Here is a 23,564-nt window from a genome sequence, read left to right as displayed (position 1 = left end):
ACTTAAGGACAACACACACATTCGTGCCCGAGGCAAGATTCGAACCTGCGATCGTAGCGGTCGCGGGGTTCCAGACTGAAGCGCCTAGAACCGCTAGGCCACGGCGGTGACGTCACAGGACGCCAATTTTTTGCACCGTCACTGAAGAAATCTGCAGGAAACTTTGAGCCAAATATGTCATTCTTGTGCACCGCTATTGAGGGGGTGATTTGGGGGGGGGGGGGTGAGAGGGAGAATGACGGGGTTTTAAGAAGTTGACCCTTTGATTATTTTGCATAGTGTAGTTTTAGGATTGTGAATTATTTTTTTATGCAGCACATTAAAAAGAATACTTTGGGCCATATATCTTTAATAGCAGTACTACCGTTCATTTATCTCTTTGTCACATTATCTGAAGCTGCATATCAAAACGAACTGCAGACGATCAGACTTACCGCCTCCAGTAATTTCTCTAGCTCTGCCCTCATAACTAATACTCTAAGTAAAACGAAAACTCGTAACACTGCACCACTTGCGCATTCTGAACAACAGGATCTAGTGAGTAGTTACAAAAAGTAGAGCATCATCAGCTATGTTGGCAAAATTTCAGAGAAATTCTCAAAACATTTGAAGCATTGCGTATTACAACAACACAGTATCAAAATTTTTTATGTAGTAAAGTGAAAACATGAAAGAAGCTGGTGACTAGGAAAGACAGATTCAACCTTATCAGAACATCTTTAAATAGAAAACCATGCAGATGATGGAGACTGTGAAGTTTTACGTACGATTAGGGAAAACAGAAAGATCAGCCAACTGGAAATACTGGAAATTAATAAACGTATGACACAGAATATCAGATTAGTTTTAAATGAGCAAACTCAGTTTCATTTTTCCCTCTGTTAAATCAAGTTCACCTATACCGAACTATATTACAATTGTAAATTAAAATTTAATTTTAATCTGTTGTTTAATGAAACGACAGCCACATAAGAACTTCATTTTTCATTTTTAGTAAAATGTAACTATTTCTGTGTGACATAAAATTATAATATTTTTTGAAATGCCATATTTCATCATTTTTGTATCTTCTGTGCAAGTAATATCTATATAAGCCGCACGTCATTTTATCGCTGTTTGCGACAACCAGCTGTAACCTAACGATGCCCTAGGAAGCGGACATTCGGTTCGTCACAAAATAAATTAAATAAGTAATATTTTGCAGAGCACTGGGAAACTGTTTTCTAATTAATATTATTAGCATAGCTTTTTATCGTCTGCAGTAAACCTGATATTTCGATACAGTTTCTAATTTGCAGGTAGTAAGAATTTTTCTATGGTACATTGTTTTATATGAAACGAAACTTCAATTTTGTTTTCATTCCTTAACTAAAGTCGTTTTGGTTTATCAACGTCCACACAGTTACCAACAGCGTTCGTGTGATGGATGAAACGCTATAAATAAAAATAAAGAAGCAGTGAAATATCTCAAAAATTTTCAGTGAAATGTGTCGGACGCCACTGACATAATTTTGCGAACAAGGAAGCGAGTAAGTACTCACAGTTTTCGTAAAGGTATTTCTAATTGCTGCAGTATAAATTCAGACAGACTAGTGCTCCGCTCATGGAGCTTATAGCTATAGAGCCAGTGAGCGTTTATAGCCTTTAGACGGCTCCAGTAGCAAACTTGTAAACTGTGAACCCACATAGTCTTCTGATAGGGTCATTACGTGAGATTTACGTGAAAGGGAGTGCTGTGAAAACAGATACGGCACCGCTCGGGGAAGGCAAGTAGAAGATTTCTTTGTAAGCAAACAGAGTGTGAAGGCGAGAGAGTGGGTGAGAGCGGCTGAGCTCACCTGGTATCGCTCCAGGGCGTCCAGAGCCCTGGCGTAGCCCTCCGCGTTGTACACGCACAGCGCCGACAGCAGTTCCAGCACTTGCTTCTTCACCGTCACGTTCGGCGTGTCAAGCGCTGGAAAAACAACACACACTACAGCTAAATACATATGTCACAGCAATACTCTTCCGTAAATTTACTGTGAAGGCTGGATCATGAAAAGTGAATTAGACACAGGTACACAAGTGCTTAGCCTTTACAAGCCAACAAACGAAGACCAATTATTGATACCTTCAGTTATCGAAATTTACCTTTGACTAAAGAAATTAGATATTCTCTATCGGCTCCAATCTATCCACCTATCTTTAACAAAGAGGTTTCCCATTTTCATAAGTTTTAAGTAGAATAATACAAGCGCTAAATCAAGCAATTTTTTTCATTGTAAATTACTATTTTCTAAAATTTTGAGCTTGAAATACGAAACAGAGCAAGAATAACAAAACTCAGCTTCTGTAGAATCACTCAAAAATAATATTTTATGTGTTCGTTCCGTTGATAAGCTTTTAGGTGACTCTGAACTGCCGCCTCTGAAAATAAACGCTCAGCGGGCACTGACGTTGTTGGAACTGTCAGGCTCTTTCTCGTAGCTTGAACAGCTCAGAGAATAACAATTTCATTCCTCCCATTGGTCTAAAGGATTAGGCCACAGTGGTCAACACATGTTCCCGGATAAAGGCTTACCCCAATAGGTTCGAAAGAAGCGAATGTTCCATCTTTTTTCTTTTGTTAGCTGTGTCCTAGTCTCTTATGATGATTCTAAAAGTCACGTAACGTTTCAAGATTCACTGATGCTGATAAACACTTTATTGTAGATTCTGTCCGAGAACAAGCTCTGGGAAATCCTTAAGACATACGTTTTTGATTCTTGGGTCAAGCAAACAGGATGTTGCAGCAAACGATTATCTAAAATTGGTCCATATCTGCGTTCTATCTCATCTTTTACAGCCTCTACTACACTGTTGTGAGTGCTGTCATAATGCTAACTTAAACGATTTCGCCGCGCTTTTGAGTAGTCGATTATTAGTATAGTTTTGCTTATAGTCACATACTGCTCACCTGATAGATCTTTGGTGACATGTTCTAGTGGCTTCAAAACGTTAAGCAAAAGTTTAATATTCTGTACGTCTAAAGCTGAGTGAGTGTGTCGTGATACGATATCTGTTATAAACTACTGATATGACGAAAAGAATCAACTGCACAGTGTTAAGTAAAAAAAAAAAATACTGGTATTGGTACGAAAGTACCAAGAAGTGTCGATACTTTTTCATTGTCGCTAAGGACAAGATATGTTATACTAATGCTGTAACAAGACTTGGCAGTTATGCGACTCGGCTAACGAATAGTCATTTTATGTGTGAAAACTGCAGTCTGAGATGGCAATTGGAGCCAGAGAAATTGGGAATCACTCTAGAAGATCGCAAGGAAGTTGTATGGTGTCACGGGATTAATACTGTACGTAAGCTAGGAAACAGTTTCTCAAATTACAGGATTCACTAATGGCAGAAGCATGCAGAACACTGCACTGCATCGAAGAGACCATGTTCTTTGAAATAATTGTAAAATCTCTTAAATCACAGACAGTAATACTATGGAAACTGGAATCAACATAAATACCCAAACTAAGGAAGTTATACTCCGCAAGTAAAAATGACACTAACAACAATTAACAAAAGTAATTATTGACAGTAAAACACTGCCAGAAAATGACGGGTAATTCTTTGTGACGTCGAATGTGGAACATTAGCCACGTCCCCGATACAGAAGCTATTAGAATAAGTGTTAGTGCCAGTGTTGGTTTCTTGACGAAGGGAGGACACTTCCTTTAGGTAAGGATACACATGACTCAAATGAAATTCATACCAAATAGTAAATACATCATAAAATACAAATGACTGAGGCTACAGAACTGCAGAATTATACATGGCCTCAGTCTATAAGAATTCAGTATAGTGCCGAGACACAATGGGCTCAAATAATGTGACAAATTTTTTTGTAAAATCTCGCTCCACAAGATTTGCATGTACGTCCGCAAAACATCAACATTCATATTGACATATTGCAAATAACAGATGCAGGACAATACGTAGACACCGTGTTCCTAGATTTCAGAAAGGAGTTCCACAGTGTCACTTTGTCGACTACGCAGTGATACGGAGTAGCCTTGCAAATACACCGGCCGTTGTGGCCGAGCGGTTCTAGGCGCTACAGTCTGAAACCGCGCGGCTGCTAGTGTCGCAGGTTCGAATCCTGCCTCGGGCATGGATGTGTGTGATGTCCTTAGGTTAGTTAGGTTTAAGTAGTTGTAAATTATAGGGGACTGATGACCACAGCAGTTAAGTTCAATAGTGCTCAGAGCCATTTGAACCATTTGAACCTTGCAAATTTGTGAGTACATCGATGAATATTGGAATAATAGTACGCAGTACACTATACTGGACAGTCAAATGTTCAATAGGAACGAAAGTACTATGGAATCTGCCCAAGGCAGTGAAATAGGACATCTGCTGTTCCTAATGTACAGAAACACTTTTCAGATAGGTTCAGCAGCACTTTCAGGTTGCTCGCTAACGATGCAGCTGCCTACAGACGAGTATCGTCGTTAGACAGAGACACGTACAAAATTTAGGCTTGGTATAATGAATGGCAGCTCTCTTTAAATGTGGCTTAGTGTGCCTGTAACAAAGACAAAGAGCCATGTATAATCCGATTGCAACATTAGTTGCGAATAACTTGAGCACTTCACATAATGTAAGCATTTCAGGTAATAAAAAGAAGCTATATAAAACGGGACAATGACGTAAAATGAATGTTATGGGAGAGGAATGGAAAACTTAGAATTTTTGGAAGGGTTCTGGGAAAGTGCATTGAAGCTGTAACGTTAGTGTAACCAAGTCTAGAGTACTGTTCCGCTATTTGCGGTACTTATCAAGTAGACACGATAACAAGCATTGAGCAAATTCACAGACCCGTTGACAGGATGGTAACAAGTCGGCATAGCCAATACCAAACTGTACAGAATTGCTTTGGGAACTTACATGGGAATCCTTGGAGGAGGGGCGGCGTAACTTTCACTAAATACTGTTGGGTAAAGTAAGAGAGCCTGTACGAATAAAATTGTGCAGCCATTATGTTGCCACCAGCGTACGAGTATATCTTGCACAGGGATCATTATTAAAAGATGAGAGAGGTTAGGATGCGTGCAGAGGCATCTAGACTATCATTTTTCCATCGCTCAGTGCGTGAAGGACAGAAAATTGCAATATTTTTGCGAATCACCCTTCGCCATGCACTGTGGATTGCGGAGTATATGGAGTATATAAATGGAGATCAGTACAATTGCAGAACGATCGTGACCAACAAGTTTTCGATCAATCACATCCCAGATTTTATCCCTAGATGACATATGGGGCGAACGTGCAAGCCACAGATGATGTAGTACACTTCGAAAAAGCCTTGCACATTACTTGCCATCTGTGGAGAGGGATTGTCCGCAGAAACAAGGCAGTGCAGCTGCGTGAAGCGTGGGACCAACCTCGTGCTCTAAAACCTCCCTTAAGTGGCTGTTGCTATTCAAATCGCCCTTAGTATATAGCAGACGAGATTACGTGTTGTATGTGATGACACGCCAAAACCTCACTCTTGGTGACTTGTCGCCCGCTGGCCTTTACCTCGGGATCTCTGGCAGAAATTTGTTTAACGACTTTTCTGTCGCTTCGGCAGCACGAGTGGCTGGCATTGTCAAAGACTCGCGCAAGACTGCCGGTGGCGGACCAGCAACGCAGGATGAACATTTGGCAAAACGCCAGAAAAACCGTTAAACAGACGTCGGATGAAGATCCCCAGGAAAAAGCCAACTAGCAACACATCGAGAAGTGGACACTAAAATCTCAAGCATTTTGCTTCACGTTTGATGGTCATCGTCTGCACATCTTACAAAGTTGCGTTTCTTACACCTATGCGACCATCACTGTACGGATCGAGCGAGGCGGTGTAGTTGTTGGCATAATGGGCTCGCGTTCGGGAGGACGAGCGTTCAAATCCCTGTCTGGCCATCGAGATTTAGTTCCCGTGATTTTCTTTAATCGGTATCAAAAAAATGGTTCAAATGGCTCTGAGCACTATGGGACTCAACTGCTGTTGTCATCAGTCCCCTAGAACTTAGAACTACTTAAACCTAAGGACATCACACACATCCATGCCCGAGGCAGGATTCGAACCTGCGACCGTAGCAGTCGCACGGTTCCGGACTGCGCGCCTATAACCGCGAGACCACCGCGGCCGGCTAATCGGTAATGCTTCTTTTGGAAAAATCACAACCAATTTCCTTCCCCGTTCTTTCGCAATCTGAGCTCGTGCTCCATCCATAATAACCTCGCTGGCGACGGGACGTCCAACTCGAATTTTCCTTCCTTCTTTTTTCACTACATGACCAGTTGATGTGGGGTTCCTCCGAAAACACTACGCTTTGCCATTCAGCACACCATACACGGAGTTCCCGTGCTCATTATAATCTCGGACAACGGAAGCCGACACCACAGCATGCGTAGCATCAGTCGTGTCCGCTATACACGGCGTCAAATCGCCATAGAAGCATATCCGTGTCAGTTGCAGTGTTCCAGAGTCGAGGTTAATCACTAAATGAAGACGTATGGGTTATTGAAAACATGTAAGAAGGTCGCGGTAGTCGCGTGCTCTGGTGAGATTGTAGAGTCCAGCACCCCTATTCGCTGTGTGCGACTCTCATGTGTCCGTTGGTTCTACACACGCAGCATTACCATACCGTGAAGTGTACATCTGAGGGCTCTCCATTCGTTTTCCCGGTCACAGAAGAAAGTGTGCTCCAGGGTGTAGATATACGTCATCCCTTCCCTGGAGAATGAAAAAGCAGCGCAATCCACGATGCGCGAATACCCTTACTTTAGACATCCACTATATGAGAATCAGAACGCGTAGAGATTTGCAACAAACTATACATATAATGTGAAACTTCTGTGAAACCTTTTCTCGATGACGACCCGGACAAAATGATGAAAGGGGTACAGTTCATCGCTTACTACAGTTTCGCTGTTCGCGCAGTAAGAAGACTGCCGCACGAAGCATGACGTTTCAATTTCTTACTTCTTTTAACTACTAATCGTATTTGCGACATAATTTGGACACAGTATTCACATATACCACTGAATGTACAGAAAAATTATATCATTGTACGACATACAGATGAGGTGATATGACGTCATAAACACTGAAACGCACGAAAAACTGCCGCATCACGCCAGAAATTTTAATTTATTGCTTCGTTGCTACGAACTCTGTTTTGGAAACACTTTTCGCAGACAGTATCCACATCTGCCGCTGAATACGCCTACAAAAATGTATCATTGTACGACATATAATTCAGTAGATATGACGTCAAATATTTAGTTGCCTGGAAAGCTGCCGCATCGTGCATGACGTTTTAATTCACTACTACGAACCTACTACGCTGCTCAAACAGGAGAGGTGATATTCCTACGTGGCGCGTCCCAGGGGATCCTAACCGGCTTACCGGTGGACGCGAGTCAAATAAAATGGCTCTCGAGGATCAGACACGCCTTCTGCGGTTAACAAACGTAGTTGTAAATCTGAGCTTGCTCCAGCTAAGGTTAACTACCTTTGAGAGTTAAACATGGAAACGTCTTTTAGGAAAAAAAATACCACTGTAATGTCCAATAAGGCAGGTAAAGATTACATCGGATTAGATGGATAGCCAACTAGAGGACTGCAATGAAGAGGTGCGTTTCCAACCCCGCAAATGCACACTGACACACAAGAAGGAGGTTAAGCATGAAATTATGCAGACACACACAACATAAACTCACTATTTAAGATTGGAAAACTTAAAAATTTAGTAGATAAGTAAAATTAACAAAACATTCTACCATCCGGGCTACAAGAAACGAGAAACACGACGGAGAACCCATTTGAATCACAAAAATATACACTGATAAGCCAAATCATGATGGCCACTGCCGCCTGGTGCCGCTGCGGGCACGTGACACGGCAACAGAAGTATGTAAGAGGAGCAGACGCGTACGGGGAATCGCCCTAGCGGAGGTATGGGCTGCAAATGGGGAAATACATTGAGATAAGCGACTCTCACGAAGGGCAGATTATTACTTCGCAGTGTATGTGAACAAATATCTCAAAGACGGCGAAGCTGATCGAATTTTCACGTGCTACTGTTGCGAGCATCTACGGAAAGAGGCAAAAAGATGGTGAAACTGCCACTAGGCGGAGAATGGTGGGACTTGCACGACTTTTCATAGAACGTGGGGTTCGGAAGCTTGTCTGCTCTGCAAAATAAGATAGATGGCGATCTGTGTCATCTCTGCCGAAAAAGCACAATGCTAGTGCACGCACAAGTATTTCGGAGCGTATCGTCGATAGCACATGGAGCTCCGCAGCAGACCACTCCGACGTGTTCACTTTTTGACCCAATGCGATTGTAGTGGGCACGAGACTATCGGGATTCGATCGTCGAGCAATGGAAACGGGACGCTTCTTAGAGTGAATCACATTTTTGCTACACTGGGTTGATGGTGGTCTCTTCAAGCTCCGTCACTGATGTGAACGGCGACTCGAAACATGACGCGTGCCACTGACGCGGGCTCACGGGAGCAGTATTATGCTACGGGGGATATCCTTCAGTGCCTGCCTGGCATTTGTGGTATATTCGAAACACGCTGAATGCAGCTCTTCGTGCCTGATGTCTTCCCCGACGGCGCTGTCATGTTTTAGGACAATAATTGTTCGTGTCTCGGAGCTATAACGGTGCTGCAGCGGCTTGAGGAGCATTATCATGAACTCACGTTGCGGTCTCGGCGACCAAATTCACCTGGATTATATCCTACCCACCTGGGTAGCTATAGTGTCCCATCATCGCGTACGAAGATCAGTGGCCCGTTATTTACAAGAATTACATGACATGCGCGTAGACATCTAATGCCACATACCTCGACAAACCTACCTACAAACTGTCTGATGCCTGATACGCAAAACCAGCAATGTATTTCGTTCGAAAGAGGGAAAAACAAACTATTAAGCAGGTGGGCATAATGTTTTGGCTCATTAGTGTAGACTTTATAATGGGAAACCATGGCAGTGGGTTATGAAGAATTGTCCCCGCTTTGGAACTGAATTTATAGTGAATATAAAAATAATAAATTCAGTGACTATTTTTCAAGCAATGTCATCAAGAATTGAAAAAAAAAAAATTCAAATGTGTGTGAATCCTAAGGGATCAAACTGCTGAGGTCATCGGTCCCTAGACTTACACACTACTTAAACTAACTTACTGTAAGAACAACACACAGCCATGCCTGAGGGAGGATTCGAACCTTCGGCGGAAGGGGGAAGTGGCCGCAAAATCCGTGACATGGCGCCTCTAACCGTCTGGCCTCTCCCCTCGCCATGAGTTGAAACTTATTAAAACAAAGAATAAAACCTACACCATTATAAATGCTCATGTTCCTACAAATGAAAAAAAGTTTTCTAACAAAAATAAAGGAAGAGGTAAATAAATTTTGGGACTTTCTCGAATAAACTGTGAACAGAATAAGTAAAAGAAATATAAAAATTTTATTGAGAGACTTCAACGCCCATCTGGGAACAGAAAGGAAATATGAAGATATAACTGGAAAATGGAGTTCATATAACTACACAAACAAGAATGGTGAAAGACCTGTAGAACTCTGCAGAGAACACAACCTTATATCTAAATCAACATACTTCCACAGGAAGCCAAATGAACTAAAGACGTGGAAACTCCAGACCGGAGGAAGGAGGAGTGGCAGCTAGACCATGTCTGTATGGACAAAAATTTTCGTACTGAAATCCACAACGTTAAACTATTAAAATGTTACATTAAAATTAAAATTAAATTCACTCCATTATCGAAAAAATGGAAAAAACTAATAAAGCAAGGAGGAGGCACGACCTACATAATCTAATTAAAAACGATAAATATCAACAAATAACACGAACCATTAAAGTAACAGGCGATCTAGAAGAACTGGTCCAAGTCTCAAGAAACAAGCTGAGAACCTATCTCCCTTGAATCCACGAAGAAAACGTGTATTGTGGACTCCAGAACGTGTCAAATTCCATGTGGAAAACGCCAAGCACGGTTAAAGTTTCAAACACACAAAAAAGAGGAAAATGCCATCGACCTCAAAAATGAAAGGAAAAAATTCACGCAAAACCTTAGGAGAATTAAGAGCGCATTCCACAAAGACACAATAAACTCTGTAGAAGATAATTAGCACAAAACCAATTCCAGGAACTACTACAAAATCTTTGGGGAACAGCTACAACAGTATGAGCCTCCTACGCTAGTACTGGAAGATGAAGATAGAACAATGGCACAGAGTAACAAAGAAAATGCTTATATCATGGCAAAAGCATTTAATAAATTTTTGAATTGTGAAGAACCCGACGTAAATATTCCAATTAAAACCGAACCTAACAAATTAGACCCCTCAACTTTCGAAGAAGTAGAAGGAGTCCACAAAGGACAGGAAAATTATAAGGCATGTGGAAGGGATCAGATTTTTGCTGAAATGTGGAAATTCTCAAGTGGCACAGTCAAGACCTTGCGCAAGGCTCTAACAAAAATATGGGTAACAGAAGAATTCCCTGAACATTGGACCACGTCTCTCCTAGACGTCACGTACAAGATTTTATCCAAGATACTACACCGAAGAAACAAGGAACAACTAGAACAGGAGTTAGATGAGTACTATGGAGGTTTCAGACGGTGTAGACGCTGTGCAGAGGAGATCTTTACTCTAAAGCTGATTTTGGCATACTAAAGAAAACAGAACAAAACCCTGGCAATAACATTTGTAGAGTTTAAGGAGGTATATGACTGTCCCGATAGACCTTTGGTATTGAAAATTTTAAGAAATCTGGGACTCCACCTAAAACCAAGTACATTAATAGGACTCCAACCAACATCAGATCGAAAGTGAAGTTTATATGAGGGATGTCTGACCCATTACCTATAAAAACAGGATTGAAACATGGTGACTGTCTGTCACCACCACTGTGCAACAGTGCCCTGGAATACATAAAAAGAGAACTGTACAAGAATAACCCAAAGAACACAAGAATAGGAAATGCTGAAAATAATGTAAGTTATAACTGCTTGGGATTAGCTGATGATCTTGCTCTCCCGGCCAACAATGTTCAAGAAACTAGGCAACAAATTAAACTACTACAAGAAGCAGAACAGAAAACTGGCCTCAGAATATTATTTGAAAAAATCGGAGACTGTGCTAACTGACCCACCACTTGCAAACAAAATTACAATAGGAGAACAAGAGCTCAAAATTGTTGATCAATTTAAATATTTAGCAAATTACATTACCAATAATCACATACAACAAAAAAGGTACTTACACGCAAATTAAAGCATTATGAAACGCAACCAGAAATAACTTAACGCAATCCTTAACCCATCTTCAAAACAACTAATACAACAGAAATTCAATATCAAGCAAATGGGCATGGGAGAATAAATTTCAAATAAAACAGTATACAAGAAATCAGAACAAGTGACGACCACGATCAGGAAAAAACATATCTCGTCCTTTAGACATCTGAAGAGAACACCAGAAAACAGAATTGGAAGGCGCTAATAGAAAAATTGTGGAACAGTAAGCGCAACATTAAATGGATCACATAAATTAAGGAAGATATAAGAGAACTCCAGATTACGGTAAGTGACCGATAAAACAGAACAGAGAGCACCACAATACTGGAAGACATGCAATCCAGACTAGAAACGAAGATCAACAAAAGGGCTACACGAAGAGTGATCTCAGACGAAGAAAGAAAGAAACTATCTGAAATAACGAAGTATTGCGCAGTCAGAAGAGCAGTACATCCTTCATATAATAATAAATTATAACAATCTTTGTATAGCCACTGTACTATTGAATTTTCTTATTGAATTATTATTGAATTGTACTGTATTGTTAAATGACAACAACTTGTATAAATCTTTGTATAATTGACTAGAGTGGTCCAATTAAGGCCATAAAATAAAAAATAACTTCTTTACTACTAATTGGCCGGCCGGTGTGGCCGAGCGGTTCTAGGCGCTTCAGTGTGGAACCGTGGGACCGCTACGGTCGCAGGTTCGAATCTGCCTCCGTTATGGATGTGTGTGATGTCCTTGAGTAATTTAGGTTTAACTAGTTCTAAGTTCTATGGGACTGATGACCTCAGCTGTTTAGTTCCATAGTGCTCAGAGCTATTTGAACCATTTTTTACTACTAATTCTCTTCGTAACACACTTCCCCGACAAGAGCCACATACAGCACTGGATGAACCTCTAAAATTATATCGTTGTACAGCACATATATCAGGAGATACGTCGCCATAAACATTGAAGTGCGTGAAAATGAAACTCCATCGCGAAATTCGCAAGACATCAGGACGTATACGTGCACAAATAAGTGTGAAATATGTTAAATGTATGTGAAATATATTTTGTCACGTGCATATGCGGTCACAACCACTAGCAAACTGCTCATCCTAAACACCTGGAACATTTGCGTCAAAGACTCTGAACAAGGCCCAAGTCAACTGCAGTCCGCTGTAAAAGCAAACCTTACCCATCATGTGTGCCGTCACGAAATTTCATCAATATCAGCATGGCAGAAAATTTTTTCTCGTGACTGATCATACGTCGTTGACTGCTCTTTGTCATCTGACGAAAGATGTCCCTGATCGTACAGTATAGCATATACAACGTTGGTCATTAGTTCTTTCGAATAACCAGTCTGAAATTCTTTATCGGCCTACAGCACAGCATTCCAACGCAGACACTATATCTCGCTTACCTCTGGGAAACGTTCCGGAATTCCATGCGTCAGCTTCTTGTCTTCAGATTGATCAATCTAATTCGCAAGCACTGTATTCTTTTCTCAGTGATTATCGACAGTTCGCACATGCTACTGAATAGGATTAGTCAAGACGATTGCTCAAGTACTACACTCGGATGGATTGACCTCGTAATCCGGAATCAGTTTCAGATGAATTAGTGGGCAAATCCCATGCGCAACGCGCAAGAGTTTGTCTGGATAATGCTGTGATATTATTGCATACTCCTAATGAACAAACGCGAAACATGCTTCCCGCATGTTTTGAGAAACATGTTTTGAGGCTTTTACGTAGAGGACATTAGAGAATCGTAAAACTGAACAGCTAGTGCCCCTGCATTGTAGCTACGTGGTCGGTTAGGATAAGCAGATTGAACAACGACTACACACTGACATGCACGCTCCGTCAACCATGCAGCGGCACGCGAAGAATTTTTTAATTGATCTTGATCTGACGGTCCTTGGCAACTCGAGCTTACTGATTCTGCGGGTCCTTTCTGAAACACATGGTGGCTAATTATCGTCGATCCATACAGTAAATATACGTTTGTCATTCCAACGGATTTGAAGATCAGCGCTGGCACTATCAAAGCACTCACATTTGTCGCTTGCTTAGAAGGTTTACCACAAACAATCGTTTCGGACAACTGTCCTCTGTTTTCGTCATTGGAGTTTCAACAATTCTGCCAATAACGTGGGATTCACCACATCCGAACGGCTCGATTCTCTCCTCAATCGAAAGGTGAAGCCGAACGTTTCGCTCGCACTTTCAGGGCTCATATGTCCAAGCTTCGTATTTCGCACTCGAGAAAAAGTGCTTTGTTATTATTTCTCAGGACGTTTCGCATACTGCTTCGCCGGCTGAATTTTGACATGGTAGTCGTCACCGCACTCTGCTGCATCTGTTTCATCCTCACCACCGCTCTTCAGAAGCTAACTTCGCAAGGAAGTTTCTCACAGACGACAAAGTTTCCTACCGTGTTTATAGCAAGCTTCACAACTGGGAATCCGGCATCGTCATTCGGACGCTTGGCCGAGCTCCTTGTTCCGTTCGCGGAAAAACGGGCACCCAGCGGGCACTAGAACCGTATCCTATTTCGTGCTTATTGTGATGTGCTGTAGATTTCAGTTTTTTCAGAAGCTCTGCCTGCAAATCAAATAGGGGTAATGCAGGAGTAGGTTTAATAATGAATAGGAAAATAGGAATGCGAGTAAGCTACTACAAACAGCATAGTGAACGCGTTCTGGCCAAGATAGATACGAAGCCCACACCTACTACAGTAGTACAAGTTTATATGCCAACTAGCTCTGCAGATGACGAAGAAATTGAAGAAATGTATGATGAGATAAAAGAAATTATTCAGATAGTGAAGGGAGACGAAAATTTAATAGTCATAGATGACTGGAATTCGAGTGTGGGAAAAGGGAGAGAAGGAAACGTAGTAGGTGAATATGGATTGGGGCTAAGAAATGAAAGAGGAAGCCGCCTGGTAGAATTTTGCACAGAGCACATCCTAATAATAGCTAACACTTGGTTTAAGAGTCATGAAAGAAGGTTGTATACATGGAAGAACCCTGGAGATACTAAAAGGTATCAGATAGATTATACAATGGTAAGACAGAGATTTAGGAACCAGGTTTTAAACTGTAGGACATTTCCAGGGGCAGATGTGGACTCTGACCACAATCTATTGGTTATGAACTGTAGATTAAAACTGAAGAAACTGCAAAAAGGTGGAAATTTAAGGAGATCAGACCTGGATAAACTGAAAGAACCAGCGGTTGTACAGAGTTTCAAGGAGAGCATAAGGGAACAATTGTCAGCAATGGGGGAAAGAAATACAGTAGAAGAAGAATGGGTAGCTTTGAGGGATGAAGTAGTGAAGGCAGCAGAGGATCAAGTAGGTAAAAAGACGAGGGCTAGTAGAAATCCTTGGGTAACAGAAGAAATATTGAATTTAATTGATGAAAGGAGAAAATATAAAAATGCAGTAAATGAAGCATGCAAAAAGGAATACAAACGTCTCAAAAATGAGATCGACAGGAAGTGCAAAATGGCTAAGCAGTGATGGCTAGAGGACAAATGTAAGGATGTAGAGGCTTATCTCACTAGTGGTAAGATAGATACTGCCTACAGGAAAATTAAAGAGACCTTTGGAGATAAGAGAACCACTTGTATGAGCATCAAGAGCTCAGATGAAAACCCAGTTCTAAGCAAAGAAGGGAAAGCAGAAAGGTGGAAGGAGTATATAGAGGGTCTTTACAAGGGCGATGTACTTGAGGACAATATTATGGAAATGGAAGAGGATGTAGATGAAGATGAATTGGGAGATACGATACTGCGTGAAGAGTTTGACAGACCACTGAAAGACCTGAGTCGAAACAAGGCCCCCGGAGTAGACAACATTCCATTGGAACTACTGACAGCCTTGGGAGAGCCAGTCCTGACAAAACTCTACCATCTGGTGAGCAAGATGTATGAAACAGGCGAAATACCCTCAGACTTCAATAAGAATATAATAGTACCAATCCCAAAAAAACAGGTGTTGACAGATGTGAAAATTACCGAACAGTCAGTTTAATAAGCCACAGCTGCAAAATACTAACACGAATTCTTTACAGACGAATGGAAAAAGTAGTAGAAGCCTAACTCGGGGAAGATCAGTTTAGTTCCGTAGAAATACTGGAACACGTGAGGCAATACTGACCTTACGACTTGTCTTAGAAGAAAGATTAAGGAAAGGCAAACTTACTTTTCTAGCATTTGTAGACTTAGAGAAAGCTTTTGACAATGTTGAATTGAATACTCTCTTTCAAATTCTAAAGGCGGCATGGGTAAAATACAGGGAGCGAAAGACTATTTACAATTTGTACAGAAGGCAGATGGCAGTTATAAAAGTCGAGGGGCATGAAAGGGAAGCAGTGGTTGGGAAGGGAGTGAGACAGGGTTGTAGCCTCTCCCCGATGTTATTCAATCTGTATATTGAGCAAGCAGTAAAGGAAACACAAGAAAAACTCGGATTAGGTATTAAAATCCATGGAGAAGAAATAAAAACTTTGAGGTTCGCCTATGACATTGTAATTCTGTCAGAGACAGCAAAGGACTTAGAAGAACAGTTGAATGGAATGGACAGTGTCTTGAAGGGAGGATATAAGATGAACATCAACAAAGCAAAACGAGGATAATGGAATGTAGTCGAATTAAGTCGGATGATGGTGAGGGAATTAGATTAGGAAATGAGACACTTAAAGTAGTAAAGGAGTTTTGCTATTTGGGGAGCAAAATAACTGATGATGGTCGAAGTAGAGAGAATATAAAATGTAGACTGGCAATGGCAAGGAAAGCGTTTCTGAAGGAGAGAAATTTGTTAACATCGAGTATAGATTTAAGTGTCAGGAAGTCGTTTCTGAAAGTATTTGTATGGAGTGTAGCCATGTATGGAAGTGAAACATGGACGATAAATAGTTTGGACACGAAGAGAATAGAAGCTTTCAAAATGTGGTGCTACAGAAGAATGCTGAAGATTAGATGGATAGATCACATAACTAATGATGAAGTATTGAATAGGATTGGGGAGAAGAGAAGTTTGTGGCACAACTTGACCAGAAGAAGGGATCGGTTGGTAGGACATGTTCTGAGGCATCAAGGGGTCACCAATTTAGTATTGGAGGGCAGCGTGGAGGATAAAAATCGTAGGGGGCGAACAAAAGATGAATACACTAAGCAGATTCAGGAGGATGTAGGTTGCAGTAGGTACTGGGAGATGAAGAAGCTTACACAGTATAGAGTAGCATGGAGAGCTGCACCAAACCAGTCTCAGGACTGAAGACCACAACAACAACAACAACTGCCTGCAACGCAGACTGCTGCCCCTGAGCGACTTTTGCCAGTCACTGGTGCTCAGGTGCGTGGGTCACCTGGTACCTTTTCCACAGAGGTGGACCCGTACAAGCATAAGCTGCCACGTCCACAGCCGTTAACAGCGACGTCAGTCACAGACATCAGGCCTACATCAGTGTCACAGATTTCGGAGTCTTTAGCAGTGCCACTGCTGCAGCCACCTCTGGCGTTCTATGGACGCCCTACCTCTCATTTTTTGGCATTTGTTACCGGTGGTTCGCGAGGTGAATGTTGTGCCGCTGGTTAGGTGGCGTCATCTGACAGCGCATCGCATCGAACGCCATCAGCTGCACCACGGCACAGACCGCGCGCACTCTTTGGGCCACTGTGCGCTACATTCTTTTTTTTCAGGTGGGGTGGGGAGGAGAATGCTATGTTCAAGTTTGTCTGCCGAGAGCACACGCTGCATCGCGCGTCGCCCAAATCTGCGCAGAAGACGCATCATTTAATTGGGCACCAACAGGGCTCTCCATCTTCCCTTCCACACGCTGCATGCAAATGTATCCGTCCGAGAGTCTTTCTAATACGCAGCTCACCGAACTCTACCAGTAGATCTGGCGGGACTTGCAGTGAGACTATTACAAATAGTGCACGACGTTATTAATCATTACAGAACTATACAGCGATAAATGTGTGAGAGACGTTGCTAGAACGAATTCACAGTGACCCAAATTACGCATGCAGGGTGTCCCCAGAGGAGTGGTCAATGTTCAGTAATATGACAGGAACGATCATTCGAAGCCAAAAGTCTGGTAAACATGGGATGTAAAATGCACATTTTGCGAACTATGATCACTTGTTCATTTTCGCTCACAGTTCTTAATCCTAGGACACTAAATGGAGAAAAATGTTACATTCTTACTAAATCATCGTAAATTTCGGTTGGTTGGTTGATTTGGGGAAGGGGACCAAACAGCGAGGTCATCGGTGCCATCGGATAAGGGAAAAATGGGGAACGTAGTCGGCCGTGTCCTTTCAAATGAACCATCCGGGTATTTGCCTGAAGCGATTTAGGTAAATCACGGAAAACCTAAATCAGGATGGCTGGACGCGGCTTTGAAGCGTCGTCCTCCCGAATGCGACTCCAGTGTGCTAACCACTGCCCCACCACTCTCGGGTCATCGTAAATTTTATTAATCCATATTTTGAAACTTCCTGGCAGATTAAAACTGTGTGCCAGACCGAGACTCGAACTCGGGACCTTTGCCTTTCGTGGGCAAGTGTTCTACCACCCAAGCACGACTCACTCCCCGTCCTCACATCTCTACTTCTGACAGTACCTCCTCTCCTACCTTCCCAGTTCTGCAAGGTTCGCAGAAGAGCTTTTGTGAAGTTTGGAAGGTAGGAGACGAGGTACTGGCAGAAGTACAGCTGTGAGGACGGGGCGTGAGCCGTACTTGGCTAGGTCAGATGATAGGGCACTTGCCCGCGAAAGGCAAAGGTCCCGAGTTCGGGTGCGGCCCACAGTTTTAATCTGCCAGGAAGTTTCATATCAGCGCACACTCCGCTGCAGACTAAAAATCTCATTATGGAAATACTCCATATTTTATTCAAAGGAAGTCGTAATTTGTAGTTTATGCTCTAGTTAGTTACAATTAAAAGGTTTCCAGTGGTATGTCACGTTCAAAATATGTACAAAATATCCTGTTTAACACTCTGTACTGGCAATTAATAATTGGCGGGAAACGCGAATTGGTACCAACTGCAATCGTAAATCTTACGAGGATCTAGTATTTTTGGGTTAAGGTAGGTATTTTAGAATCGATGTTTACTACACTTTTTCTTTGGTCCATACTTCCTCCTCCCAAACTATGCAAAGCAGAGAACTTTCAGCAGAGGAGGTTTGTTTCACCGCAGCGAAGTGCTTATAGCTCTTAAGATAATGATTTTAGAGACCGTGTTTACTAGACTTTTTTTTGCTTCTTGTCATATCCCTGAATGCTTAACATTCCTCCTGGGGCACCATGCGTGTTTCTTAATTCTGTACATGTTGTGAATAAATATGTTACGCTTTTATTCCTTTATTAAATAACTGGAGTATTTATAGTGAACCAAGCTACGTCGTACCAACTGCGGACACAATAATTCTTAAGACTTCCCAGCGTGTCTGTCGGGAAGAATCGTCTACTTTAGGTACTGTATTCTTAAATGCCATTGTGTACACTCATCTCGATCGTGAGGAGTCTACGTCCGTAATGGACTCCCTTGAGAGATTCAGTTAGAGATAATGCTGTACTAGATGTTCCTGTCTTCCGACTAGGATGTTGTCGGACTTGGGATTCGTCGACATCGTGGGAGCCGAGGGCTCCACGGGCGAGACGTGCGATTTCAACGCGTTAGACCGCTGCCAGATATTGTGAAGACGACTCCGTCTTGCAAATTACGTACCTGTTCATGTGTTACCGTGACCGTGTCAATGGTGGACTTCAAATACTTCAATTTGAGAACGTCCACTGCAGATTCAGCTGCTGAGAGCAACAACATGTTGACAGAGCTCCCAATTTTTTTGAAATTACTATGCTTCGAACAATGTAATTGGTTGCGCATGGATCTGTAATAGGCCGACTAGACTAACTGTGATTTCTGGAAATTTCCTGAAAGCTGATATTTGTAACCGGAAACAATAGCCTGATAATGCAACCTATCACTACCTCTTCCACGTACTAGGAATAACATTGCAGTCTGTCTGGTGTTCATCGAGGTTATTAAAGACGGAGCTATGGCTCAGTTGGAAAAGACAGGGGGAATAATAACCGCAGACCCTGAAGGAACCTTTCCATCGTTTGGTCAAAAACAAAATCTGTCACGTGGCCGGTCGGGCTGTATTGTATTAACCATGAGACCTGTATTGTTCTCACATAGGCTGAAATAGTAAGCAGGATGACCGAGTGTCCATGGTGGACGAGATATAGTAGAGTTTGGCTTGGCAAAGCCTGCAGATGATTTGCTTTGAAACGAAGTTTACACTGAAACGAGAGATCGTGATGGCTGGTTTAATATATATGCTGTACAAAAAGCTGTACACCCGTATCTGTTTATTTACCACAGTTCTCTGTGCAGTGAGCTGCCCGAGGCCGATCACGTCTTTTAGAGCCAAGATAAGCTTCAGCTTGCAAATTGCTATCCAGAGATTCCCAGTTTTTAGAGGTTCATCTGCTACTAGACAGGGGTATCAACTTTGTACAGTTTTGAGGTAGGCTACTTAAAAAATTCTGATTCTAGATTTAGATGTTAACGTAAACAAGACTCTTGATACTTACACACATAATATGCAGATTTCAAGATATTTTTATAAACTTTAGTGCACTGCTGGAATTTTTCTGGGTGTCTGTGGTTTCTGTCTGCAATCGAAGAAGTACTGAAGAAAATAGCCACACGGATATGCATCCGGTTTTTGCACGATTGTTTATAGAAACTATTAATTCGGAACGTTTATGAAGTATTGTGAACTATATTGGACTGCCACCTTTGCGTTCAATCTAGATTCTTTTTTAAAAAAGCACATAGACGTTTGTTATTTGTATTTCTCTAATGAGTCTTCAGCTCATGTAATGTTCATATTTAATCATTAGTTGAGTTGAAAGCTGACGATTATTTTTGAACTAAATTTTGAAATACACATAATTCTCTCTGATCTGTCCCCCTCGTGAAGTTCGTAAGTTCGGATTATGGTCAACAACATACTGTTGAGCCTTCTCCTGTTTTTGACAAAGTGAAAACCAAAATGAGTCCATTTAAATACGCTCTATTCTCCTGACTGTAATTTTCCTGCCTTTGTGAGAGAAACGTATATCGTTACCACCTCCTTCTCTGAATAGTTACAGCTCAAACTTCACTGTGGCAAGAAAACAGTGCCGTAATTAACAGAAAACTTTAACTTTTCTAATGTATCAGATGAAGAATACACTAAGTTTCACTCTTGTATCCCTAAGCATTTGATCCGTCAGTTTACATCTTGTAACGAGTAGATCCTCTTTCCCAAATCCTAAATGGTCTATCACGATTTCTGAGTGAAATGCATTATGTCTGTACTTACGCATCCCCTAAGCGAAATTAACGATGGTTTGAATTAAAGTGGTAATATTCAGTAAATAATACGTGCTTATTCCAAAAGTTGTCTTGCAATCACATGCACGGATCTCCCACTAGTTGGATCGGAGAGTAAAGGAAGCACACGTGAGCCCAGTACACACCAAATGCGCTCAGTCTATGACAAACCTGGCCACTTCACATGCCAAAGCACACTATTCGCATCTTCTACAACTTCATATGTGTGTCGAGCTGTGTGGCTACATTCATTATAGTGGTGCATGTAATACGGTTAGGCAGCTGACCACGGTACATCTTTTCAACTTGCCTCTGAGACACCTCAATCCCTATCTCCAGCTTTGATCCATAAGAAACCGCACGATCTGAACCAGAAAGTACATAGATACTCAATATAGTTTAACACTATTTCTTATCTTATTCGAGGTTGGTATGGGGTGAGAATGACTGTCAGCACGCCTTCGTAAATACCCGTTTTTCACTAAGATGACTGTCACGGTCTTTAAGGAAGACGTATAAGGGAGGATGTGGTATGTTAACTCGTCATCGAAAATTGACTCTCAAAATTTTCAGAGTAAGCCTTTACATTCCCCCCACCCCCCAGCCCATGTTAGATACTTCTGTGACAATGTCTTGCTGAATAACAAGCTGAAACGAACATACTATCCTAGTCTGAGGAACAATACTTAATAATACGTCTCACGAAGAGTTTATAAAAGATGTCTCCTGTGCATGAATTACATTTTCTTAGGAATCATCCAATGAAAGTCAATTATCTACCTTCCCCGCAGCTACAATTAAGTACCCGTTCCACCTTAGAAAGCTCTGAATTATTGTCTGTAGATGTATGACTTTGTAATTGTTTTCAGCAGTTTGTGTAGTCAAACAAAACCTAGTCGTTTCGCCTTTTGACGCGAACGGTATTATATTTGGTTATGTTGGAGGTCTTAACTAAGTTTTATACCACGCTTTATTCAGCTGCATATTGTCCAGCATTTCACAATGATGTACTTATGATGCAACCTATCATCCTACATTTTGAAAAAATGTCAAAGTGAACTTTGTTTTCTGCGCTATAAAACATTTTACAGGGTCTGTTGTCGTAGGATCTGATGCTGGAGAAGGTATATGGGACGGTCAGAGAATGATTTTGCATACCTTCGCCTGCTACACATTTAAGAAAACGATTTCTTGAAAACGTTGTTAAAATTTAATACCACATTAGGCGCTGTATATGACGAACTGGTGAAGAGAGACATGGCTGAAGTGTTGCCATAAGAGGAAATCAAATCAGTTTTTTTTGCAAGGTATATTTCCAGAAACCAAATATTAACAACTATAACATCGGCGAAAGTGTTTCTGTATTGTTTGTTTCTTGATATACAATGCTATGCTAATATAGGACTCTGGAACACGGGTTCAGTAGGTCGTACAGAGGAAGAAATCAATGAATCCTGAGTAACCAGCGTGATATTGTCGTAAAAGATTTAGAAAAACCGGAACAATAACTACCGGATTAGGATTTTTTTTCTACTAAGCAGAGGAAGGGAAGTAGAGACTGTGACGGTGGACGGAGTAGACTATACAATACGCGCATGGCTATTACTTGAGGCAAACGTGTGTCGTGATTATTTTGTCAGGTGTTCATTCTTAGAAATTATGGCGCGAATATACAAACCTGCCTCAGCAGGACACTCCAAAGCTCAAGACGGCAGGGAGATAGGAAACCAAGGTCTTAATTTACAACATCTCTAACAATCCGCCAAGAAATTTGCAAAGTTTGATCAAATGTGGTCACAAAATAAGCAGAGTATATCTTTATTGGGCTGTTTTGTACGGGTTGGGAAGGTGGACTATCGACAGCAAGCAGAAGCAATTTACTTCCTCGAAAACAGAGAAGATAGCCTCACTCAGGATACGGGTCGGCCCTTAACGTCGCGAGAGTGTAATAAATGCAAGCTGCGGTCAGAAGCAATAACAAACAGCCTCAGCAGAAGATCGTGTATGGAGGCGGGAAGCAGTAACGCGGAGGGCTTGTCGACGCCAGCCACGTGAGGACGGCTTTATCGGCAGACAGCCAATTAACGAGCTCAAAGTAAATATCACAAAAGTGTGGACTCGGTGCAGGAATGCTTAACTACCGATGCTATAAAGTGTTCAATATATGGGAACGCTTCATTCAGTATCAAACACGCGCGATGCGTTCACAGCGGCTAAGTCACTCGAGGAAGTTACGTATAACGTTTCGAATCTGGTTCTAGGTGTGGCCTAAGTGAGAACAGTTTTTCTTCGCTCTCTTTCCTCAGCACGTAAGACAATTAAGGAAGTTGAATTCCGTATCGTGGTGGTAAACATATAGCTGAGAGCTTATGTTTAATGGTTTTAGACATAGCGGTGCTAATAGGTGGTGGATGTAAAGATCTCTGAGGAACTTACACTTTCCAAGAACAATGACTACTTTGAGACAGAAATACAGTACGAGTCCAGGATTAAGACGGACCTCGTAAATGTGTGACACGGTCTGAAAAGGTCTTTCAAGAATTCATAGCGTATTAAATGGCTGGAGGCGCATTGCGACCTGTCGTGAGCGGCGGACTGTGTCTGTTTCTGTTCTTCAGCCGTGTGGTGATGTCTCATCGAATATGTCGTTACTAATGAACACTTAAACCGGATCCTTCCGGTGGTGAACTTATTTTACAATGGTGTGCTAAACTTGAGGACGAAAGAAAGTTCTTCATGGTTTGTCACTGCCAAGCAACCTAGCTCGACGAAACTTGGACCATACGTAGAAACAAATGAGCAGTGAGACGAA

The 23,564-nt window shown here is 41.8% G+C and overlaps 1 protein-coding gene across 2 annotated transcripts in view; it reads right to left on the bottom strand.

Moving 5' to 3' along the window:
* LOC126298492 (uncharacterized) overlaps positions 1–23,564 on the bottom strand; it is a 1,054,904-nt gene that overhangs the window by 406,450 nt on the left and 624,890 nt on the right. For both annotated transcript variants that reach the window (XM_049989828.1, XM_049989829.1), the window contains one exon: positions 1,839–1,954. In XM_049989828.1, coding sequence (XP_049845785.1) covers positions 1,839–1,954 — 116 coding nt within the window. The remainder of the gene's footprint in view (positions 1–1,838; positions 1,955–23,564) is intronic.

The sequence above is a fragment of the Schistocerca gregaria genome, chromosome X, assembly GCF_023897955.1.
Source record: "Schistocerca gregaria isolate iqSchGreg1 chromosome X, iqSchGreg1.2, whole genome shotgun sequence".
Classification (NCBI taxonomy): Eukaryota; Metazoa; Arthropoda; class Insecta; order Orthoptera; family Acrididae; genus Schistocerca; species Schistocerca gregaria.
This window is presented reverse-complemented; position numbering and strand designations above follow the sequence as displayed.